The 16,127-nt window shown below is 42.5% G+C and overlaps 1 protein-coding gene across 6 annotated transcripts in view; it reads right to left on the reverse strand.

Moving 5' to 3' along the window:
* The window catches only part of RPGRIP1L (RPGRIP1 like), a 65,448-nt gene that overhangs the window by 15,813 nt on the left and 33,508 nt on the right, over positions 1–16,127 (reverse strand). For 4 of the 6 annotated variants that reach the window (XM_020800042.3, XM_020800044.3, XM_020800035.3 and 1 more), the window contains 4 exons: positions 15,701–15,784; positions 14,227–14,307; positions 12,426–12,588; positions 9,887–9,984 (listed from right to left, as the gene is read on the reverse strand). In XM_020800042.3, the coding sequence (XP_020655701.3) occupies positions 9,887–9,984; positions 12,426–12,588; positions 14,227–14,307; positions 15,701–15,784 (426 nt within the window). Of the gene's footprint in view, positions 1–9,886; positions 9,985–12,425; positions 12,589–14,226; positions 14,308–15,700; positions 15,785–16,127 lie in introns of those variants that run through there. The other 2 variants (XM_020800038.3, XR_013538607.1) reach the window with 2 other exon arrangements.

Consider the following 16,127-nt stretch of genomic DNA (forward strand, 5'->3'; position numbering starts at 1 on the left):
ACAAAAAAAGAGAGAGAGAGAGAAAGAGGAGGGGGAAATTGAGTTTCTAGAGGCTGACATTCAAACCATAAAATCGATAACAATATTCAAGTTCAACATGGCAATTGATGCGTTTTCAGGACTATATTCTATAATTAATCAAATGAAAAGCCCTGAGTATTCCAGTGTAAATAAACATATCTATCTATCTATCTCCTTCATATGGAACAATACCCACTGCTGTCAACCCCCTTCAATATTTGATGAAGTAACTTTACTCACACCCCTTTCAAAAGGCATTTCCTTTTATTATGTATCCTAAGATACCTTAACTAAAAACCCAAATCTGAATATTTCAATAAGGTTGTTTTATTATTCAGTAGATTCATGGAAATTTTACTACGATGACAGAGAAAATTCCACACCATTCTGTCTCCGCTAATACAGGTACACGGCTTCAGCAGGCAATATTACTAGGATTAGCATAGTACGATGAAATATTTAAAGGAATTTTTTTTCCTAAAAACCTAATAAATCAAATGACTGCCAAATGTCATTAAAGTGATGGTCTTTGACTTGAATATGCTTTTCATATTCAAATTTGAAAGAAAGAGATGAAAGCCTGCAAAGGTTACTCAGTTTCAACTAATAACCTCAAGCACTCTACATTCCCATGCATAAAAAATGAAATTGCCTCTATTGTCTAATTTTACTTTAGAAACAACTCCTTTTTCTCCCTTCCACCGGAAAGATGGATGAGGAGCAATTTTAAGTGATATTCTGAGTAATTCCGCTCCAAATGTTGAACTGGGCTGTCAAAACCGGCTCGTGCCGAGATGGCAGCTTGCAAACGAAGTCCAAATGGAGGAAGCACATGGATCAAGGACCTCTTAACATTGCACAAAGAAAAAACAGGTGGTGCTTGTTTTATGTCAAGCAAGGATGGGAAAGGCTTGTAAGATAGGAAACGGCAAGGCAAATAAGCAAGAAGGCTTTGTAGGGGGGATGGAAGGGCGGTCCTAACAACAACAACAATAAGGGGGACAGGCTTATGCCATGTTATCAAGGAGTTCTTAGAGAGACTCACAAAAAGATTGCTTGTTTGTTCCCATCTAACATTATTGAAGGAACCATGCTGGTGAGGAAGTGTGTGTGTGTGTGTGTGTGTGTGCGTGTGTGTGTGTGTGTGTGTGTGTGCGCGCGCGCTATAGCTTGCCCCCTTCTCCTCTTGCCCTCACACTTTCCCAATATCAGAGTCTTTGCCGGAGGATCTATACCGTCCCTATCTATACATCTATACCGCTCCCAAATTTGGTAGTGGCAATGACACAACTGGGCTGATGTGAGGGGTGCCAGTGAAAAAGCACCACACCCTAAGTGTTGCCTACCACTGGTGTAGAAGAAATGCTGAGCTAGATGGACCGTCTGTCTACAGCAACTCCCTGGTCCTGCACAGACTCAGTGTACAGACCTTTGGAGTGAGTGGAAAAAGCTGTCCTGACTTGCAGAATTCACAACGGTCCAAATGCACAACCAAACAATGGTTTATCACAATGGGAACAAAACCCAGTGAGTCTTGAGTACACCTTACCTTACTCTCCACTTCCATTTTTTAATAACTCACACTTGTTCTTTACATCTGAACTCAGGAAACTAGCTGATTCGGCATTGAATGTTTCTGAAAAATTAGAATCTGAAACAATAGTATGATCCTAGTCTGTCTGAGCTAATCATAGTTAGCATAAATCACAGTTTACTGGGTTCAGACATAATGGGGTATTGTAGTTTATTTTAAAACAAACATAGAAGCTTTCAATCTCATCAAATGTAGGTTTGTTGTGCTCCCAGAACTAGTTTCTAAGAGCTCACATCTCCTTAACCCGCTACTCATAAGACAGAGTCCAATTTCCTAGGTAGTCCTTAGGAACCGTTGCATAATCAAGGATATATTGATAAAAAGCTAGACTTCCTTTTTAGCTGTGCATGATCTATTTATGTACTACCAGCCATCATGGTAAAATACTGGGGTGCAGCAGTTCAAAGAAATGAAAGAAAACTTGAAGCAGCCGAGGAAGCCTAATACGAAACAGAGATTAAGACTCAAGATTTTAGAAAATTAGGTTTCAAAGTGCCATGGAACAAGGCTGTTACAAATCTTAGTAATTCTTAATATTATTGCCACTCACGGGCATCAAATAATTAACTGGGTGAAGTATGTTAGTTCTATTAAATCAAAATAAAAAATAAGAAAGAAAGAAAAAGGAAAGAAAGAAAGAAAGAAAGAAAGAAAGAAAGAAAGAAAGAAAGAAAGAAAGAAAGAAAGAAAGAAAGAAAGAAAGAAAGAAAGAAAGAAAGAAAGAAAGAAAGAAAGAAAGAAAGAAAGAAAGAAAGAAAGAAAGAAAGAAAGGGGGGGTGTTTGTTGAATATCTGGAGACTTGGTTTCTCTTCTATCTTTTCCAAGGACAAGCCATTTTTGAAAAATGGCCTGGGATGGAAGGGCCATACATGATTTAAGATGGCTCTCCACGTGTGGATTGGGGCCAGGGACGGTATTGGGATCTTGCTGGGTTACCGTGCTCCCCGCGACCCAGCCATTTCCCTACCGGAGCTGGTGGACTTTGTCTCCACGGCACTGCTGGGTTCCCCGAGGCTACTAGTCCTGGGGGACTTCAACATGCATGCGGGGGCAGAAACGTCCGGACCAGCTCTTGAGTTCTTGGAGACCATGGCCTTCTTGAACATGTCCCAGCATGTCAACGGCCCTACACACGTGGGCGGCCACACATTAGACCTGGTCTTTTCCACCAATGGGAGCGAGAGTGGTCCGATGGTGACTGACCTCGAGTCGGTCCCCTTGTCATGGTCGGATCACCACCTAATAAAGTGTACCATCAAGATGGCTCTCCCCCCTCGCAGGGAGCAGGGACCTATTGTTATGGTCCGCCCTCGAAGGCTACTGGATCCGACAGGATTCCAGGATGCCGTGAGAGGGGTTATGGCTGACCTGGCCGGCGCTCCTGTCGAGGCTCTGGTCGACGCCTGGTTCACAGCCGCGGCTAGTGCCGTAGACACGATCGCGCCTAAACGCCCTCTCAGCCGCAGAGATCGCCCGGCGCCCTGGTTTAACCAGGATCTCCGGACGTCGAAGCGGGTCAGGAGACGGCTAGAGCGCAAATGGAGAAAGGACCCGACGGTTTTTAATCGCATAGCTGTTAAGGTCGCTACTAACCTTTACCAGGCCAAGGTAAAGGCTGCCAGTCGAACATACCTCGCTAACTGGATAAGCGAGGCGTCTAATCAGCAGGCGGAATTATTCCGTATAGTACGTGACCTATCCGGAATTGGCCCAGGTGATAAGCCTCCCCCTAGTTTTACACCGGACCAATTTGCAGCATTTTTAAAATCTAAAGTGGAGGCCATCCGCCGGGACCTCTCCCCTTTTTTGAATACAGTGAGTCGAGCTGAGATGTCCAGCGCTCCGTCTTGTCCGGTGATTTTTGACTCCTTTCAGCCTGTTTCGCCCGACACTGTGGCCAGGACGCTTGATCGCTGCCGTGCCTCCACCTCCTCTTTGGACCCTTGCCCGGCCTGGCTAATCAAGGCAGCCAGGCCTTCAACAACGGAATGGGCTACTGTAATAATTAATGGGTCTTTCCTTGAGGGCAGATTTCCCTCTGCCCTCAAGGATACACTCATTAGGCCCATAAGAAAGAAACCTAGTTTGGCGGCGGACGAAATTGGCAATTATAGGCCTGTCGCCAATGTTTCTTTCTTAAGCAAGGTAGTCAAGAGGGTGGTGGCCGATCAGCTTCAGGCGTTCCTGGATGACACAGATGCCCTGGATCCATTCCAATCGGGCTTCAGGCCACGCCATGGAACAGAGACGGCATTGGTCGCCCTGTGTGATGACCTGTTGAGGGAGGCCGACAGAGGCAAAATGTCTCTGCTGGTCCTCCTCGATATCTCAGCGGCCTTCGATACCATTGACCACGGTATCCTCCTGGGGAGGCTCACCGAGTTGGGAATAGGTGGCCGGGCATTTGCCTGGCTCCGTTCCTTCTTGGAGGACCGTCCCCAGAGAGTACAGCTTGGGGAGAATGTCTCGGCCCCGTGGAGCCTCAATTGTGGGGTTCCACAGGGGTCGATCATCTCCCCAATGCTGTTTAACATCTATATGAGGCCGCTGGGGGGGTCATCAGGGGGTGTGGAGCCCTGTGCCATCAATATGCGGATGACACACAGCTCTACATCTCCTTTTCTCCAACTACAGGAGATGCCGTTCTGTCCCTTCAGCGCTGCCTGGAGACCGTTCGGGAATGGATGCAGGAGAATGGGCTGAGGCTGAACCCGGACAAGACGGAGGTACTGAGGGTGGGCGCTCCCACAGTTGGGGATTTGGGAAACTCCCTCATTTTGGGGGGAGTGACCCTGCCTGCCAGGGATGGGGTTCGCAGCTTGGGGATTCATCTGGACCCGGCGCTCACTATGGAAACCCAGGTGGCGTCCGTGGTCCGCACCGCATTTTTCCATCTTCGGCGGATAGCCCAGCTGCGACCCTACCTTGATGTGGGGGCTCTCAACACTTTGGTACATGCGCTTGTAATCTCAAGATTAGACCACTGCAATGCGCTCTACGTGGGGCTACCTTTGAGGCTGCTGCGGAAACTACAGGTGGTGCAGAATGCTGCGGCCAGATTACTCAGTGGAGTGAGAAGATACCAACATATCTCGCCCACTCTGGCCGCATTGCATTGGCTGCCCATCCGATTCCGCATCGACTTCAAAGTGTTGATGCTTACTTACAAAGCCCTAAACGGTTTAGGACCTCAATATTTGGTGGAACGCCTTCTCCCACCTAGATCTACCCGTGTCACCCGTGCGAACCAGGAGGTGAGGCTGAGGAGCCTGATGCCAAGAGAGGCCCGGAAGGAAAAGACCAGAAATCGGGTCTTCTCGGCGGTGGCTCCTCGCCTCTGGAACAACTTACCCCCTGAGATTCGCGCGGCTCCCTCGCTGGGCATTTTTAAGAAACAATTGAAAACACTGATGTATAGGCAGGCTTTCCCAACAGATAATCCCTGACGATTTTTCTTTTATATTCTTTGATTTCCATTTTTGTCTATTTGTAATGTTTTTAATAATTTTATTGTTGCTTCAATTGTAAGCCGCCTAGAGTGGTCTAGTATGACCAGATAGGCGGGATAGAAATAAAATAAATAAATAAATAAATAAATAAAATAAATGGAGAATTACATATTTTTTCATTGCATAACTGAGTGCAGAGTTAGGGAGGAAATCCTTAAGAGGAACACTTTCTTCATCGGCTGTCCAATGTAGAATCTTTGATCTTTGAGCAGATTCTTTTTGTTGTATAATATAATACAATCTTAGAACTGCAGAGCTGGAAGCGAGCCTATGGATCACTGAATGCAGCCTCTGTCAAGGAGTCCCTGTCAATCTCTCAACCGCTGGCTCAGCAGCCAGATGCAGACACCATTGAGCTATCCAACAATTATTTCCAACAACTTTAAATTATCCCCTCTCCACCACTAACAGCCTGTGTTATGGTTCTGTTCACCTGTTCATCTTCAGCTTAAGTGGATCCTTAAAACAAACAAGCAAAAAACAACTCAACACCAACAAATGACGAAAGGTAGCTATTTTTTCCTCCTCCAATTTTATCTGTTTGGGCTTGTTCTATTTATTGATTTATTTATTTTCAAAGAACATGTGGTTATCTCCAGTAGAAGTTGAGCCACCTGGAAATCCTGGCTCGTGCTCTTTAAAGAATGCCAAATGTCAAAATTAATTAAGAACCCTAAGATCTTAATTTCAGGAAAGTGACTATGACAGTGTTCACTAAACTGCTGTTAGTGCAAGCAAAGCAGACAAAGATTGTCTGTAATGGAGGAGAAAAGATGTAAACACACCTAGAGGAAAATGAGACCACCATGGAATAAATTGGTTTTTCTAAGATTTGCCTTGTGGGCGCGTTTGTAGATAACTTAAGAGGTGACAGCAGTAAAAAATTATTGTGATAATTGAAAGTTAAATTAGTACTCAAAATGATGAAGTGCAGAGGTATAGGGATGAGAACAAGCAATTGTTAATTTTATGTTACTTCCAGTTTAGACGTTTCGTTAAAAAAAAAGCAAATGCAAATTTCCAGTTCTGATGTCTATTTTGAGGGCCTGTAACAAGGCTTTTAATCAATGTATTATACATCAAATTGATAATGTTAACTTCTGATTATTCAAATGTATGAAATATTCATAAAGAACTGTCCAAAGTTTTACATTTTTCTGATTTTTCTTTCCTCCCCCTTCCATTAATTATCATGCCTAGAAGCTTTTTTAGAAAAAAACACCAGTCATCATCTTGACTCAACCTGACAAGCTAGCAAGGCCCAATTACGTTGGCACTCTGTGGCACTTTGATGTAGTGGAAACGAAGAGAGATAGGGGCAAATTGTATAGCACATTATGTTAATGACATGATTTAATCCAGCCACTAAACTTTATGTAGCCTGTTAAAAAAGATGCTAACACTAATTACGCCACTTTGGAAAGGAAAAAGAAGGGGACAAGCATTTCCTACCGACAAAGCGAAGCTCATAAATGTTGTAAATGGAATGAAACAAAATGAAGTAATCTATGATTAATTATACATAACAGACAAGAAGAAAAAGAGAGAGAAAACCAAGTTGCATAGCTAAATCCTGGGTGGAAAAAAAAGTTAAGATTCCTTTTATGATCAACATATCTAAGAAATAACCATGGATGGTCTGATTTGCAACCTGTGAAAAAGGAACAGCTTAATCTTAAGTGGCTTGAACCATGTGATGTGCGGTTTGGGATTCACGGGGTAATTAGGAAGGCAAGCTCTAAATAAAATCAGACGGTTTGTTTACAGAGCCTGGAGACCCCTAGGGGTATTTATCTCACTGATAAAAAATAAGCAGCTGGATCTTGAACAAAAAATGTTCAGCTTCATTTGTTTCTTCATCAAACCAAACAGGTATTTCTGGAGCAATGACACACAGAGATTACGATCTCGGATGCGAGAGTATTGCCAGAATACACAGATTAGACCTGAAAATGAAGCTGATGATTTTACAAGCATATAGTCCCTTGGCTACAAGCATCCGTGTGTGTGTGTGTGTGTGTGTGTGTGTACACACTAGAGCAGCATTTAATGCTTATGTTTATTCTCTAAAACAGACACTCACGGGGGCTCAGAGAGCATGCAAAGATGCTACCAGTTGAAGTCAGGGTCACTAACATGAATGGGCTGGTGCAGTTCACAGAATGGAGGGGTTCTTAATGTTTAAACTTATTAATATTGAATTTAAGCCTTAAATGGTTTAGGCTACTTGAACCCACAAGTGTCTATACTTGTCTGAATTTCTCTGGAAGCCAAGAAGAGCTAGAGGCTCCAATCATCTTGACTGGTGAGCATAAGAGATGTGGCCATTTCTGTTCTCCCCATATTTGTACAGCAACCAGAATAGCAATTGCTAGATGGGCGATATATCAATCAATCAATCAATCAATCAACCGACCAATCAACCGACCAATCAACCGACCGACCGACCGACCGACCAACCAACCAACCAACCAACCAACCAACCAACCAACCAACCAACCGTGTGCTACTTGCTGTCCCAAGAGAGATGTCTGGCTTCCTTTCTTATTTCCCTTTAGGTGGGTTGTAAAATAGTTTTTTTCCCCACTATCTCAATCTAGTTAAACAGGATTGGCCAGTTTTTAAATAATTAAGTGTGCAACTGTGATCAATCTAGTGCTTATTACAATGGAGTATTAATATTTAGATACCTAGGTTATTTAACATGTTTTTACAGTGACTGTATATCACCTTGGAAAAACATTTATGTGTTGAATGGGAGCACAGAAGAAATAAATATCATTTTAATACATCAGGCATCAGCATAAAATGCCATCCTGAACACTAGAACTTCAGTGTAGATTAAAGATTCCAACTATTAGGAGCCTCGTGGCGCAGTGCTTACACTGATGTCTTCGCCAAAACTGTGCTCACGACCCGGGGTACTATTCCTGGTAGCCGGCTCAAGGATGACTCAGCCTTCTATCTTTCCAAGGTTGGTAGAATGAGTACCCAGTTCGCTGGGCAAGCAATGTGTAACCTATGTAATTAACTTGTAAACAGCCCAGAGAGTTCTTTAAGCACTATGGGGTAGTATATACTGTAAGCAGCATGCTTTTTAAAAAAAAATTAGGTGGAAACAAGTCTCTTCCCACTTTTTTTACATTGCTCTTCAACTTAAGTGTGTAACAAGATTTGCTTCTAGACTAAGTCTACATTAGGCCTGCTTAAGTGCTGTTCAACAGGATAATGGCAACATATTTTAGTATGGCCTTATTGAAATCAATCGGACTTACAGAAGTGGTTAACTCTGGCATGATTATCTCCATCACTATGAACCAAGTGCCTTCAATTCAAGGCAACTCAATGCTCCTGAGAGGGTCCTAGCACATCATTTGTACTAACCTACAGAAGCTTCTGTGCATTCAAGGCCTTTTCTGTTCACAGCAAGGGGAACATAACATGGCCTTTTAAAGGATCTTATCAAGGGGGAATAGGTCATGCTGAAGGATTTATTTATTTATTTATTTATTTATTTATTTATTTATTTATTTATTTATTTATTTATTTATTTATTTATTTATTTATTTAATTAATTAATTAATTAATTAATTAATTAATTAATTAATTAATTAATATATCCCGCCTATCTGGTCCATTAAGACCACTCTATTATCACGGATTAACAGCTATCGTAACAATACAGGGTGCATAACGTCTTTGTACACCAGTTTACCTCTGATGCTGAAGTGAGTGGGGCTTACGAAACACTCAACTGAATCCCAGAGAGCTACCCTGATGTTCTAAGAGTTTTGTTCCCATAAGCAGAGTCACTACATTTCCTCATAATCAGATGAGCGGAGAAAGGCAGGCGTAAATGTTCCCCCATGCTAACCTTCTTTCAAGCTCCAAGTTTCTTTAAGTCTTCTTAAATCATTCTGGTTGTAATCGAGTGCAACAATGCCAGAGATTTGTAGACCCAGCTGTATTTTTGCAAGGCTCATTGGCAATGAGTAATTTTCCTATTTGGCTCACATTGTTCCAGCTTAAAAGAATTTGATGGCATTGAATATGCAGTTAATCATAATACAGTTCCACCTATTAAAATAATTTCTCTCTCTCTCTCTCTGGGTTGGAGAAGTGGCAGCATTTCAAAATCCTGGTGCGGCATGATGAATAGACAAGAAGCCAATCAAGCGCAAAACATTGCTTAATGCAGCTGGGTGCACTCCGAGATGTTGCAAACACATTACTTTCTTAAGCTGCTGCTCGAAGACCATCATTAGGCTGGCACCCGTTATTTGCAGGCACGCTCTGGAATGCTAAATTAAGGCCAGATTGTGAAAGATGACCTAACAACACACAAATAAATAGAGACAGGACTTCCCTACCCACCCCAACAAAAACAACACCCACACCCAAACACCATCCACAAATCATGGTTTGTTGTTTTATGCGGTTGTCTTTATATTAGGGACATGTTCCGCCCACGGACTCTACCGTTAAACAGTGCAGGGCTCTTGTGACCTGTTTAAGAGGGGAATCATCACTTCTCCCAGAGGTTTTTTTTTTGGGGGGGGGTACAGTTGGACTGTACCCTCTTGGAAAAGGAGGGGGCTGGGGAAGGGTTGCAAAGGGCAAAACCAGTCTTGGGTGGCCCTGTGGGGGCTTTAGGACTGCACTCTGCCCACCTCCCTTTTGTCTTATAGCATATAGGGACATCAGTATCTTAAAAGGCAACTGAGAATACCCAAAAGAATTGTCCTCAAAACTCCCAACAAACCTGATTGAGGCTCGCGGACACGGGACTTGGAACAATGCAGTCATCACTATCTGTTACGGATTCGACAGCATCCATCCTCTCTCTGTCATCTTCTTCTGCTGCCAAAAACATGGAGAACAGCAACAAATAAACAGGAAGTTAATACCCTGTAAGGGCATTCAGTGGAGAGTGGTGAACAAGACGGGTCGGGGGCATTGTAAGAAGCTAAGGAAGACAATCAGCAGGAGAGATGGTTTTTCTTCCTTACAGACACAACAGGACACTGGCCAATCAAGGATTGTTAAACGGTCAACCAAACCAACCTCCTTTTGTTTGCAGCCGGCACCTGGAGAGATGCGGCCTTGCCAAGTTGCTCACAGCAAGAGGTCCTTTTTAAGAGAAATCCAAAGACTTAGCAGTAAATCTCTATATAAAGCTGGAGGACGGACATAAACTCGGTTGACTCGGAATGTGTTTGGGCTGCTCTGCTTTTAGGGATGGCCTACCCCACTTGAGCGGTTTGCTGCAGCGGCCTCTACGCTCATTCCCACCAGTTCCCGTGGCTAAGGTGCCATCTATGTAATATGGCTGGCTTCCCTCCAGTAAAGTTACTCTTTTGGTAGCCCCCACTTGTTTGCACACACTCATAAATTGAAACGGATAACTCCTATCCCATCTTTGTTCTTCCTGTGCAGAAGTAATGATGATTTATGACTTCACCACCAGCTCAGCTTCCCTGGCAAAATTTTAGAATGGCATTCTCTCTGGGACCATCATAAGTATGCAAATAGATTCTTGGATGGCTATATGAATGTTTACTAACCCACGACCCGGTGGGCACCCAAAGCATTTATAATAAAATCCCCCCCAAGTAGAAATGGTCAGCAACAATTTATTTCCCAGCAGTTACCCTGAGACTGCATTCCCAGAGGGGCAATCATTCCGTTAATGTTTCGAAGGAAGGAGAGAATGCTAATCATTGCCACTCTGTGAATAGCTTTTTGCACGAACAATATGAACAGAGCTTTTTTTTGGTACATGGGGAGTAAAGAGCTATGAACCGAGTTTCCAAATGCAGAATTAGCATTCCTTTTCTTTGCATCAGAATACTCTACTTTTGACAAGTGACAGCAGTTAGCACTTGCACCAACTACATGGAAAACATTGTGTCTACAATAGGTGTGGACACAGTGTGTGTGTCCCTCCCTCCGAAAAATGCAGTTCTTGTCCCTCTGTCCCCCCCCCACTTCCCTAATCACTCTCCTAGGGTAACTCGATGGATTTCTGTTCTTGAAAGATCCCAGGAAGGGTAATTAACTTGGAACCCATTACATCTGTCCATTACTACAGTAACACAGAGGACTGTTCATGGTGTTGACTCTTTATAAGATTATCAAGTGATGAATGTGTATGGATGAGCGGGGCCACGTTCTCCTTCTACAATCATGGGTCCATTTTAAAAATTCCAATGGCAAAAATGCCATAATAGATCAACAAGCAACAGAACATTACTGACACATGGCGATTTATGCTTTGGGTTGTTGTTCTGCAATTAACCTGCTCTCCTTGCTGACACCTCCATTTATTTCAGCTGAAGCCTGAACAGAAATTCTGGCTTCAGTAGCACTGAAGTATTGATGAGTTTTCCAAGGATATATTTTCATGAAGCAAGTAGGAAGACGAATGACACCAATTACAATTTTGCACATCAGACGGGTGCTGCCAGTTATTAAGAAAAAATTAGGGTGAATCTCGCAATCTATTCAATATTTATTAAGAAGGGAACAGAATAAAGAGCTAAGCGTGAAAGCCTTGTGATAGGCTGTTTGCAAACCAGGTGGAACATAGTCATGTAACTCTGGTCCCAGTGCACTGAAAAGGCCCATCTCTGCTGCTCAGTAATCTAAAAAGTATCAGCAGGAAGCACATCATCAGGGCTTCCGGACAGCCGACTTTTGCTATAAATAAATTTTTCACCCTGTCAAAGGCAGCTCCATGTCAAGGGCCTTAGAAGGTCTCTCCTCTTACTGGCTGGACAGTAAACTATAACAAAAGCAGAGCGGCTGTATAATCTGGGATTTTTACATTCTTTGCCTTGAGCTGCCATGGACACCTTTCATCCAGACAGATGTGAGGGGGAACCCACTAGTCTCTCTCTGCCTGAACGCCCGCCCCCTCTGCCCACATCTTCTTGACATTACGGGCGCCTGCTATCAGCAGACAAAAGGGACGCAATGCTTTCAAATATTCTTCAGAACAGCACTCTTCTAAGGGATGAACCTCTCTTCTAAAGGGAGAAATATAAAGACATTTTTAAAACAGAAGCCAGCTCCCTTTAATATTTATGGAACTAGCTTGGAGCTTGGATTCTCTCCTTCCTTAGCCAATTAATACAAAGCTGCTAGTTATTGTTTTAGATTAACACGCCAACGGCCCCAACTTGGCTTGTGCTGGGAAGGAGATCAAAACAACGCTCCCTCTGCTGAAACTACTTCTGCTGTCAACACCATATGTTTAAGAAGGAGCGAGGCAGGGGCGCCTTGTGTAAGCAGATAATTACCTCCTGGTTCCAATTCCTCAGTAATTTCAGTTTCGTCTCCCGAAGACACAGAACTCTGGTCAGCAAACTGACCTTCGGAGAGCTGAGCAAGCTCTTCCTGGCCCTCTTGCACGTTGGCCGTAGATCCCCTCGCTCTCTCATCTGCTTGTGTTTCTGGTTCGGTCTGGAGCAAGAGAAGCATTATAGAAACATTCGCAGGTGATGCCTTTATAGTAATTTCATTTTTCGGGGAGCAGGGTGAAGGTCGAATTTTTGCTATGTAAGTCGGGCTTCATTTTGTTTTAAGGGAAGAGCATTTTCGTGGGAAGCCCTGTTTTAACAGATTAGTCCCTTGTGGCTCAGAATAAATGGAAAGTTTATTAAATCATGTCTTAGTCTTCTGTAACTTTCATCACAATCTCCAGAATCAGCAGATTAGTGCATTGTTAATCCTATATCTAGGAAAACAGCAGGATATTGTGTCTTCTTCCTTTTGTCTGATACAAAACAGTCTGATACAAAACAGCAGTAACTCTAGCCACATTTTTACTGAATGCAGTGAGATCAAAATTTTTATCTACAAATTTATATAACCAAAACAACTCTAAGTTTTGGTGAGCAGAGTTGTTTCATGTTTATTTGTTTATTATCTATTTAAAATATTTTTACCCCACCTTTCTCTTTTATAAGGACCTAAGGTGGCTTATAGCATTAAAAAAACATTCAAAAGCTAAAAACACTAAGCATGCAAATGTTTTAAAAGAATTATGGACTTTACCTTTGGATCTTTACTTTTTGTACCCCATTTGACATGTCTGGGTTTCACCTTTGGAATGTGTTGACTGAATTGACTGATCAATCCAAGAAGTGTCTTAAAAATCACTGAAACAGGTGACTTTTAAAGGTGCCACTTCCAAACTACATAGCTTCAAAGCTGAGTTTCACAACTTTTATAACAGGGGTTAGAAATGAAGGGCCAAGCAAGAGTTCCTGCATTGTTGCCATGGTTAAATACATCTAGTTTTATAATCCGATTACACGTGTGAGAATTTTCAACCCTATACACCTGCATTAAGAATGCTTTGCTCCTGGAAGACAATTTCTAACATGGACCGTATCCCGCACAGTGGAACTGCAATGGAAGCTGATTCCACGAGCCCTAATCTATCTTGGCACTGCATTCCTGGTTCTTGAATATGTAACATGACATGTCTCGTAAACCTGTATAAAACTATTCACCAAGGCATTCAAGGTGTCAGGGTTTTGCCACGCACTTCTGAGCTGCCTGTGAAATGGAGACTCCATAGAGGAGAGGAAGAAAACGGCTTTAAGTGGAGACACCTTGTCAAATCTTTTAATTTTTCCTGCGCCTGGTCAATCTGAGAGCAAAGAGAGGAGACCATCACTACATTGCTTGCACTATGCTCCCCGCTGCTGAGATCTTTTGAAAGGATTAGTAATCCTGCATTTAAGATTCAAGATGGCACTCAAGAATAGGTCAGATCACTGTGGTGATTGTCTTGAGCATAATTCACCAGGATCCTAGATTACTATTAATTGACCCTGCAGACCAGTGGTGGATTCTTGTGAAAACAGTTGTCTAATAAGCAATTTCTGCACCTGACAACATAAAGGATTATTTTCTAGAAATACTGTCAGCTACTCAAAAGGTATAGTTCTGACACGAAATGAAAAACCAGTGTTTCAAACTCCACATTAATTATTTGATCGCACAATCAGTTAATGCTTTCAGCTCCACTCAAATGGGAAAATAAAAATCTAAATTGGCTGACAACTTGGCAAAATGTAAACTGTTTCATACCTCTGGAATGTCTGAAACAATGAGCTTTTCGTCTTTCATGTTCTGCTCAGTTTCTTTATTTTCTTTTTCAGGAAGAGGACTCTAAATTGTTAGGATTGAAATACAGAAGAGGGTTTCTTAAGTTTTGTAATAAGTAAAACAGCTAAGAAGAGCTTATGGTGACCTTGTTTTCTTAGATGTATTTACTGTCAACATGCTTACACCTCTATAGCTATTATATATATTCAAAAGAGATAACTCCTTGGTTAACATGAATACCCCCTCTTCCCCCATAAAAGGTCACCAAGAGATCTAACAGGTTGATTGTGTATTACGCATATCATGAAATCAAAGTATCCGAAGTCAACCCAACCGTTATCCTAAACAAGGTAAAGAATGCAGATAACAGAGAGAGATCCTTCTGATGGAGCATTTCAGGCAAAATCCAAAGAAATGGCACAATACAAAACATGGGCAAAAACAGGTGGCTCCTTAAAGACTAACCATTGCATTTTAATGTAAGCTTTCATGGACATGTCCACTTCGGCAGACATTAAGAGCGAGCATTAAATGAAATGCCTATGAAATATCCATTTCACATTCTAAATGTTCATTGGTGACATGCGGTAATTGGGCTTATGTTTGCTTTACAGTGGAGTTTTTCTAGTGGAGGCAGTGAAATTCTTTCTCTAAGGAGGTGGATCAGGTTTCAGGACTGCTAATCTGTCAGGAGCCGATACACACGATTGGCTTCACCCAGGTTTTTAAATGCATCTTAATCTTGCTTTTCAGGTATTGCTATGTGTTACATTTTAATCTTCATATCTTAATCTTTTTTTTAAAAGATATCTAACTAAACAAATATTCCTTATTTTCAGACTTCTCTTGATGCTTGAATCATGGTTAGGAGGTCAGCAAAGGTCACCGTATTCTCCGTCTGAGACCAGAGGCTATGAATCTTTCACTGCAGCTTTCCTTTGAATGAGAGGGGAAAACCCCAAATATTTTGCTGTTCAGAACTCTAGTAGGAGTTGGGAGTACAGCTTAGTTCTGCGGAAGTGTATGCTCAATGATTTTGACTTCCCTTTCACTAACCCACTTTTGTGGGATGGAAGAAGTATGTTAACAACATTGACACAATACAAGATTTAAAAAACTTAATGAACAGCTGGGGTTTAAATGCAACTTTACACTGATATAAAAATGGGCTCAGTACATACAGTACTAATAATGATAATAATGTGCCCTCAAGTCAGTTCTGGCTTAGGGTGATCCTTTTTGAGGGTTTCAAGACAGAGGCTACTCAGAAATGATTTACCCTTCCCTTCCTCTAGGGGGCACCCTGGGACTGTGCAGCTTGCCCAAGGCCACCCAGGCTGGCTCTCTCTCCTGGGAGGCATGAAGGGAATTGAACTCCCAATCTCTGGCTCTCTAGCCAGACTCCTAATCTACTGAGCTACCCAAGACCGTGCATAATGAGAAACTGCACACTCACTGAATCTGGCAGCGTGGCCACACCCACAAACGACACCTTCTTGTCCGTTGCTGCTGTGCGCCGCCTTGGCTTAGGCTGGGGCCTCTAAGGAACAAGCAACTTGAATCAAGATGAGCATCATCATTACATAACAAGCTGGGATTGTTTAAGGTGAAAGAGATGAATCAGAAGCATCACAATCAGGGAGTGGTGACACCTTATTCTTTCAAGTACAGCGGTGCCCCGCAAAGCGACGATAATCCATGCAGCCAAAATCGTTGCTATATGGATTCGTCGCTATGCGAAATAAAAAAGCGAGGAACCTGGGTGAAAACACAGCAGGCGGCCATTTTTTTTAACACGCAGCCATTTTGGAACCACCGATCAGCTGTTGGGAAATCATCATTATGCGAAAATCGGTAAGTGAAACAGCTTACCGATCATTGCA

This window comes from Pogona vitticeps, chromosome 10 (genome assembly GCF_051106095.1).
Source record: "Pogona vitticeps strain Pit_001003342236 chromosome 10, PviZW2.1, whole genome shotgun sequence".
NCBI lineage: Eukaryota > Metazoa > Chordata > Lepidosauria > Squamata > Agamidae > Pogona > Pogona vitticeps.